This window comes from Malania oleifera, chromosome 1 (assembly GCF_029873635.1).
Source record: "Malania oleifera isolate guangnan ecotype guangnan chromosome 1, ASM2987363v1, whole genome shotgun sequence".
Taxonomy (NCBI): Eukaryota; Viridiplantae; Streptophyta; class Magnoliopsida; order Santalales; family Ximeniaceae; genus Malania; species Malania oleifera.
Window position 1 is genome coordinate 149,835,604 of NC_080417.1, and position 9,879 is coordinate 149,845,482.

Consider the following 9,879-nt stretch of genomic DNA (forward strand, 5'->3'; position numbering starts at 1 on the left):
GCACTCGTCGACGAGTCTGAGATCCCCGATTTCCCAAAATCCCTCAGCTTATCCTCGTCGATGAGTCTCTAAATTTCATCGATAAGCAGCACCTAGACTTCGTCGACGAATTCTGGCTTCGTCGACGAACTCTGCTCAATTACCAATTTACCCTTCTTTTATATAATTAATTCATATATCACGGTTCGGGTTCTTATAGTTTAAAAATATCAAGGAGATTTAGTGATTATAAAAAAAATTACATGATAACGTATTATTATTATTATTATTATTATTATTATTATTATTTTGTTGATTATATAAAGATTTATGTGATTATTTATTCATTTTTTTAAGTATATACTTTTAATGCAAAACAACTAAAAATAAAAGGAAATTGAGAAGGGAAAATGACTAGAATGTCAAAAATATAATATTTGTGGACTTTTCTTTTCTTTTCTTTTCTTTTTTTTGTAACTACATTTACTTTTTGAGACAAAATACTTATATTGAAGACAAAAATTGTGACAAAATGATTCTTGGTGATCTATTTTGTCAGAGCAAGTTAATTTATTTATTCCTTTTTTTGTAATTAAAACGACTAAAATGTAAATCCTTTTAATGATCGCTTTTGTTTCAAAAAGATTCAATATTTTTAGAAAAAAAAAAACTCATTATAAGTTTTATATTTGAAGAAAAAAATTCTTTAAAATTCTTTTTAGACAATGCCTGATTTACAATTGGAATAAAAGTCAAAATTAAAATTTAGATATACGGTCATTGAAAATAGAATGTTGAATTTCATTTACATCTCATTAAAACACAAAATCACAATTAGAACCACATCGCATTTATATTTTATTGTATTTATATTTTCACTATACTTAATATTATTCTATTAAAATTGCTTGTTATTGTATATTTATAATTATTATACTATATTATATTTATTTTACTAAATATTAATAATAAAATACTAAATGTGACGACTTGATTTTTCCACCATTTTTTTTTTAAACAATTGTCACGCCCCAAATCCGCAGATGGATCTCAAGTGTGAATATAGTAACCTAACCTGTCTCTCTATCAATTCAAAAATACATGATACAAAGCAATAAGAGGGTCCGACCCCGTGGGGTACACGGATGCCCTATACACATACACATATACATCCATACTCATCAGTTACGCAGCAGAAAATGTTTCATCTATCTATATAGCATACCATACCAGAGTCTATACAAAGTTATGATACATGAACCCATACAATACGAAGGTATAAAATCCCATAAATACCGTACATACTCCGGGTGTCTACAAAAACCATCACGACGACCCGGTTTCAAAATCTCGTACCTAATCAGGTACTAATAGCAACAAATGACACCCCCCGCTTCCAATTGCTAGGATGCTAAATACGGCTACCTAATGGATCTGAAAACATTGTACGTACATACGGGGTAAGACACCTCTCAGTAAGGAATAAAGCAGGTTATATCAGTGTGTGGCATATCAGTGTTATTTTACGCAAAACATAACACTATACAATATAATACAGTTCGAAAACATTTCCATACAGTTCCAATATTTTCACAAATGCATTTCAGTACATACGATACTAAAACATACGGTCAATGTCATCACACTAATATGCAATTATGCTATGAAACCCGAAGCTTCATAGCAATTACGTTGCCAATACGATGTAACTCACACTAGTACACAACTACTCCATGAATCCGAAGTCCCACAGTGATTACATTGCCAATACGCAACTATTCCGTGAAACCCAAACTCCACAGTGATTACATTGCCAATACAATGTAGCTCACACCCCTCAGTGACCAGACAGGATACGTAGTGATATTTTACACCCTTGGATATAGAGCCGGACACTCTCGCCCACAGTTTTCACACCGGTACATGGCACAGCGTATGGTAATTAGCCACCACATAGCTGTTCAGCGTACTATAATTAGCCGCCCCTAGCCGATTTCACAAAACCTGAAATCATTTTGGAGCTCACACTCCTATACATATCAGCGTACAATAATTAGCCTGCACATAACTGTTTTACAAAATACTTGGAACAATTACATACAACCACACATACCACACTTATTTGGTTTACAGCAAATTATGTCGTTTTCCAATTCAAGTATACAGTTTATATAGATATGGATAACAGTCATATCAATAATACAATTTAAATAAAACAAACGGTTTTCCAAACAAAGCAAAGATGATACCCAAAATTCCCAAATTTTCTTGAAAATTGTAACCCAAAAATCCTGTATTTTACTCGATAGATTTTCCCAAATAAGTTACTAAAACATACATACGATCGTAGCCTACAAGCTTACCGATATTGATTTCGAAAATAAACTGATATAAACAGAATCCCCTTACCTTAACCCGAATTCCAACTACGAACTCTACGGTCCCCAAAACTACGAATCGAGACTCTAAAACCTACAAACCACAGTACAATACATGCTTACAATTCGTACTACTACCCATATTCTGAATTAGAAACGAAAATCGAGTTTTACCTCAATTTTAGCCTGAAACCCGAAATCGCTCGAAACGAAATTCTGATCCGCTAGAAATGTAGAGAATCCTTCCTTGATCCTCGCAGTAACGTTTGATTTACGAATCAGGCGACGAACAGCGAAGAAAACTAGAGAGAGAGAGTTCTTCAAGTTCTAGAGAGAGAGGAAGATGATATTTTGAGATTACTTAACTTATAAGCAATGGAAATTGATATTTATAGCCCTTAAGTCGGCCGCCCTCGTCGATAAATTGGCGTCCTCGTCGATGAGTCTGCCACTACCTTCGTCGATGAAGTAGTGGCATCGTCGACGAGTGTGAGATCCCTGATTTCCCGAAATCTCTCGGCTTCTCCTCATCGATGAGCCTTTAATTTTGTTGACGAGAACAAAAGGGACTTCGTCAACGAACTTTGGCCTCATCGACGAATTCTGCTCAATTTACCAATTTACCCTTCTTTCACATAATTGATTCGTATATCACAGTTCGGGTTCTTACAACAATAATAATCAATCATCATCTATCAACTAACTCTGATACCATATATTACACATAACCCAACCCAAAAGGGGGTACCGGGTATTCAGTTCATCCAAACATACTATCCATGTAGCGGATTACATACAATGTCTTAGCCCAATATACAATATCATCCAAAATGCTATACAATGCCAGAGTACTAAGACCTCTACACACACACACACACACACACACACACACATATATATTGTCACGCCCCGAACCCTGAAATGGGACCTAGGGGTGAATTAAGTAACCTAACCTGTCTCTGTATCAATATACAACATACATGATACCATATACAAGAGAGTCCGACCCCATGGGGCAACGGATGCCCTATATACATACATACAATACATGTCCATACTCATCAATATGCACAGCGAAAAACGGTCTTTCTTTACATCAAACTGTAACATACCAGAGTCTATACCATATAAGGTTAAACATACCTACAAATACTATACATACCACGGTGTCACGGTCCGCCTCAAGCTTAGCCCGTGACACATGGGTGTATACAAAATCCATTAGGACAACTCGGTTACAAAATCCGTACCTATCAGGTACTAACAGTAGCTAAACACACCCCCCGCTTTCGGATGCTAGGATGCTAGTTTCGGCTACCCGAAGGACCTGAAAAACATTTATATATATTCGGGGTGAGACACCTCTCAGTAAGGGAGAAAACAGGTTATATCAGTGTATGGCATACCAGTGTCATTTTCGTACTTCATAACACATACATACGATACAGTTTGAAACACATACGTATAGTTTCAAAACAAGTTCCATACACTCCCATACAATTCCATACAGTTTCAGTATTTCCACAAAATTCATTCCAGTTCATACGATACTCAAATACATACATACATACACATGGTCAGTGTCGTCACACTACTCACAACTGCACAAGTCACCTAGTCTCACAGTGGTTACGTTCCAACACATTAAACTACGAAGGTTTCCAACTCAAGCCCAATAGTGAATCCATTGCTACATATGCAACTACACAAGGTCACCTGGTCTAACCCCGATTACTTTACCATGTGCAAACTACGCTGTGTCAACCTAGGCCCACTGTGGTCCGTTGCTATATTCGGTGACCAACCGAATCATACTGGTAATATTTCGCACCCCGGATATAGAGCCGGCCACTCTTGCCACGGTAGTTAACCGTTATAGGGCACAGCATACGGTAGTTTGCCGCCCTTAGCTATTACAACATATGGTAGTTAGCCGCCTTTAGTTGTTACGGCGTACGGTAGTTAGCCGCCCCTAGCCGTTTTTCAGAAAACCTGGAATCACTTTGGAACTCACGTCCCTATACATTTCAGCGTACGGTAATAAGCCGCCACATGGCTGTTTTTCACAAATATCTGGAACAACATACAAACATACACACATACCACACTTATTTGGTTTATAGCAAATCATATCGTTTACAATTTCAAGTATACAGTTTATGCAAATATGGATTACAGTCACCTCAATAATACAGTTTAAATAATATAAACAGTTTTCCAATCAAATAAAAGATGATACCCAAAATTCCCAATTTTCCCAAAAACTATAACCCGAAAATCCCGTGTTTTCACCTGATAGATTTCCCCAAATAAGTAGTCAAAACATACATACGATCGTAGCCTACAGGCTTACTAATCTTGATTTCAAAAATGAACTGATATAAACAGAATCCCCTTACCTCAACCCGAAACTAAACCACGAACTTTACGGCCCTCAAAACTACAATCCGAGACTCCGAAATCTATAAATCACAATACTAAACATGCTTATAATCCATACTACTACACATATACCGAATCAGAAATGAAAACTGAGCCTTACCTCGATTTTGGCCCGAAACCCGAAAATGCTCGAACCAAAATTCCGAACCACAGAAGTTTGTAGTGTAGAGAATCCTCCCACGATCCTCGTGGTAACCTCAGGGGATTTCGGATTCTATCAACAAACCGGCAAGAAATCTAGAAGGAGGATGAGAAGAGAGGAGAGAGAGGAGAGGGGAGGGAGGGAGAGGAGGTGTTAGGAGTTTAGAGACTTGAGAGACTTCTCTCCTTAATGAAGAAGTAAAGGATAATTTTTTCCTTTTTATTACCCTTGACCCACCCGGAATTTTGTGTCGATTGATTGAGTTGAAAAGTACCTTCGTTGACGAAAAAAATGTCAAGGGGGGGATTGCGTCTCGCGGGGATTGTTGCAAAAGCCTCGTCGACGAAGTCTGATTATATTTTAAAAACTTTTAGACCTCCGGGCTTTTTCTTCGTCGACGAAATCTCTGAATTTCGGTCTCGACGAAAAAGTTTCTACTTTGCCGTCGTCGAAGAAATTTTGGCTCTTCGTCCGTTGAAATCTGCAGGAGGAATCATTTCTATTTCGGAGAGGAAAAGAGAGGTTCTTAACATATATCCCAAAAAAAACTCACAAAATAGTCTAGGGGTTACACAAAATACATCCCCTAACTCAAACACTTAACCTGAATTAGGGTACCACGGTTTTCTCTACCTCGGAATTAAAATGATCTTAATAATCTTAAGCTCACACGCTCCCATTAACCGATTAAAATCTAAAAACGCGGGTTTGATTTACTTCCCATATTTAAATTTAATTTATAACATATTTAAAAATACCAATATGATCAATCCTCACAGTTTAATCTAATTCCACAATATTTCCAAAAAATTCTATTTAATCAAATTTCTACAGTTTAACTTAATCCTAAGAATATTTTCAAAAATCTAATATAATAAAATCCTACTATTTAGTTTAATTCCAAGAATATTTCCAAAAATCTAATATAGTCCAATCATGCAATTTAATTTAATCTCATAAATATTTCCAAAAATATAATAAAATATTAATTTAATTTCAAGAATGTCTTAAAAAATCTAATATAATCAAATACTACAATTTAATAATTAAATACTAGAATTTAATTGGTTAAATTTTTAAAACAACAAATACAATTTGTACTTCTCACCTTATCCCAGGAGTGGTGCTTAGGATGTCTAAATCATAAATCTACTCTTAATTTATTTTTTTTTAAAACAACAATAGGATGGAAGCTCGATGGAGGACCTGATATAGTAAAGAGGATTCTTAGAGGAACTTTTAATTTTCACATTCATGAAAAAAAAAATGATCATAGGATTTTTTTTTAGTTGCGATTTGGGGATTGGAGGAGGGGGGGGGGAAATTTTTAGGCTTTTACAAAACTTTCGGAATAGAATTTGCTTTTACTTGAATCTTGGCATGATGAACTTCAGAATTTAAGTTATTTTTTGTTTTGTGGTTTTTAAAGTAAGTAATATTACTTATAAAACAATTTCATTCTTCAAAACCGTCTCTTTCTAATTTTTGCCCATCGGGTTTGACTCCCTTGCTTTGCCCTAATTTTTGAAAAAAAAAAAAAAAAAAACCCCAAAATCAACCCAAAAGTTATAAAAAAATCAAATCCAATTCATGTTTTTTTTTTATTTAAAATATACCCAAAGTTATTTGATTTTTTTTATTTTTTTTCTAACTTTTTAAAGTAATATCTGAATATATTTCTTCTCAAAACCATTTAATTTTTTGGCGACTTGCTTGTCAAAGGATTTGGAAAATCCCCAAAAGTATAAAAATCAAATGGATTCATGTTTAAATATACCAAGTTTATTTTTTTTAAGCTATAAAACTATAGTTAAAAATTAGAGAAACTTGAGAGAAGAAAAAGAAATACACAGGGAGAAATAATGGCATCAGCGTGCAACATTGACGAAAGCAATAAAAAAAATACAAAAAATACTTAACTTTATATGAAGTTCAACGAACAGAAAAGAGTTAATTAACCAAAAGAAAAAATAAATTTCAACTTTAGGACAATAAGACCATAATATTTAAAATTTATGGAATTAAAATATTTAGCAAAATTTATACAATAATTTATTAAAATTCTCAAAAGACTATCAGTCGACAAAAAACGTAAAAGGGAATTTTATATTGTATACTTTGAAGATAAGAAAAAAATAAAATAATAATAAAACAAATAAATTGAGGCATAGGAATACTAATTTTATAGGCAGCTTATCAAAAACAGAAGAAAGGAAATCTTTCACCTGGAAAGAAAATCTTTCACCTTTACGATTTTTTGTAGTTTAAGTTATAGTATCGTAAAAAAAAAATTTTGAATTTTATGTTTCAATGTTTTATCATTTTTTTTATTAATATTCTAAGAATATTAAGACCCTATTTTGATGAAGAGTTTATTTGAAAAAAAATTGAAAAGAAAAATAAAAAAATATTTTTCATCATATTCTTCCATGTAAAAATACTTCCAAAAAGAACTTTTTATTCTAATACAATTAAAAATTAACAAATATCAAATGTCAATGATGTTAAAATTAATTTTTTGTCTGTCAATTTGCTTTATATTTTAATTTTTGTTAATTTTAAAAATAAATTCTTTCGCCTTTTGGTTTCATTTTTTTTGCATTTTTTAAATCGAATTGGGCCATAAGAACAAAAACATTGTAAAAAAAAAATTCAAAAACTGAAAAAACTTTTTGTATCATGAGCATTTATCGTTTTAAAAAGAGAAGTTAAAAAAAAGGAAAAGAAAAAAAGAAAAAAGGGAAAAAAAGCAAAAAGGAAACCTCAGAAGCACTTCTAAACGGAATGAATTGCTAGGAGAAACCATGAGGAAAAGGGGGGCAGAGGAAGGAATATATATATAATAAAAAAAAAAAAAAAAAGACCAAGGACCGACTCTTTGGTCATTTAGTTGAGCGGATTATTTTTTGAACAAAATTTTATGTCGTTCTCCTTCTACGCCATTAAAAATAAGAAGCAACGCAGAAGAAGAACAGATGAAGCCATCGGCCCACTCTTTCACGTTCTCTCCTCCTTGGTCGGTTTCGATGGGGCGCACCCTCCCACAAAGAGCGGGTTGTAGGTATAAGAAGATATCTTGGAAAAAAAATACATGGAGCCGACCACCCCCCTTTAATTCTTAAAAAAAAAAGGAAAATTCCCATCCTCACTTCCTTCCCCTTTCTTCCCATCCAAACAACCCATAGAAAATACGCACGCAATCCACCAGAATCATAATCAGAAATCTGAATCAGTATTGTGCAGAGAAGAGGAAAGAAGGGTTGTTATTGGTTTTTTTTGTTTCAAATCTATTCTTCCCTTCTTTCTCTGCATCTTTCCCTTTTCGCCTTTGCCTAGTTTTGCTTCACCATCTACGGAGAGGCCATGCGGAGAGGCAGGGGAGCCGCCGCAGCCAAGGCGTCGCCGTCTCCGGCGGCCTGTGACCCCGATGGAGCAAAGGAACCCAGATTCAGAGGCGTAAGGAAGAGACCATGGGGCCGATTCGCGGCGGAGATCAGGGACCCCTGGAAGAAGACGAGGGTTTGGTTGGGGACCTTCGACTCCGCTGAGGACGCCGCTCGGGCCTACGACGCCGCCGCCCGCACCCTTCGGGGGCCCAAGGCCAAAACTAATTTCCCCCAATCGTCGCCGACGATGGTGGCTCCGTTCAGTCACCAGACCCCTGGCGATCCGTTTGCCGAACAACGCTACCGGTTTTACCCGCCGGAAGATTTTCACGAGCAGCAGATTATGCCTCCCCAGAGACCCACGTCGAGTGGTATGAGCAGCACCGTGGAGTCCTTCAGCGGGCCGAGGCCGTCGCAACCCAAGACGACGGTTCAGCCGGTGGCATCGTCGCGGAGGCACCCCAGAACCCCGCCGGTGCTGCCTGACGATTGTCACAGCGACTGCGACTCGTCGTCTTCTGTCGTCGACGATGCGGAAATCGCATCTTCCTCCTTCCGAAAGGCTTTCCCCTTCGATCTCAACTTGCCTCCGGTGGACGACGATTATTACAACACGGTCTTGTGCCTCTGATGACCCAAATGATTTTACATTTTTTGCCCTCTTTTCATTCTTATCATGCGGGAAGGAAAAAAAAAAAAAAAAAATCAATCAGATAAGATTACGATAAGAAATCTCACGTCTACGAATCCACGATTGCTGCCTGAAGAGAATCATCACTTTTTTTTGGGGTTAATTTTAATGTTGTGGTTAGAATATATGAATTAGAGTGTGTGATCTTTGGGTTTCTTCAACTTCATCAGCTCTTCCATTGGGGTTTATGCTATCTTGTTGAAGTTGCTTGTAAAGAGGGTCAGTTCTGGTTTGGGTATTCTCTCCCAATGATTTGTCTCTGATTCCTCTCCCCCATTTTTTTTCTTAGATCTGTATTGTAAAATATTATCTAATTTAATGATGGTCAGAGAAAATTTCTCCCTCCATTTCGATTGATTCCCATAATGCTCACTGCCTGATATTGAGTTTGCGTTCTGCATTCTTACTTTTTCACATTTTTCCCCTTCGGTTCAATGATTTGTGTTGTGGGTGTTTTGTTTATGATCTGTGATTTTCAGTTGCATCCGCGTGAGAATGGTTGGGTTTGATCTTTTGTCAGGTTTGGGATCTGCCATGGCAGGGCTTCCGATTAAAGCTTGTATCTCATGTACCTGATCACATTGCTCACTGCATCAAAAGCTTAGAAGTAATGTTACGTTTTTGGTATTGCTGTTTTTGCTTTCTTTTGGGAATTGATGGCACCTATTTGGTAAGAAGGAACTCTGATCGGGTGTGTTCTTCTTCCCCCACCCTCTTCCCCCCTTCTGCTCTGTTTGGAGTCCTGGAAATCATAGGATTCCCCTGAGGCCCTAATTCTTTTAGAAGATCTCATTTATTCTCCTGTCTGAGTCATCTGCCAATTGCAGCAGTAGCATTAATGGCTTAATGCATTGGGGTCTC

The 9,879-nt window shown here is 36.3% G+C and overlaps 1 protein-coding gene across 1 annotated transcript; it reads left to right on the plus strand.

Annotated features, from left to right (window-relative positions):
* Positions 1 to 7,888: 7,888 nt before the first annotated feature.
* On the plus strand, positions 7,889 to 9,365 carry LOC131164509 (ethylene-responsive transcription factor 3-like). The gene has a single exon (XM_058121773.1). The coding sequence runs from the start codon at positions 8,305 to 8,307 to the stop codon at positions 8,956 to 8,958; it is 654 nt and encodes a 217-aa protein (XP_057977756.1). The 5' UTR covers positions 7,889 to 8,304; the 3' UTR covers positions 8,959 to 9,365.
* Positions 9,366 to 9,879: the final 514 nt, after the last annotated feature.

What these genes read in the sequence shown, in the direction of transcription:
- LOC131164509 (XM_058121773.1), top strand. Translation starts at nt 8,305, where the DNA reads ATGCGGAGAGGCAGGGGAGCCGCCGCAGCCAAGGCGTCGCCGTCTCCG.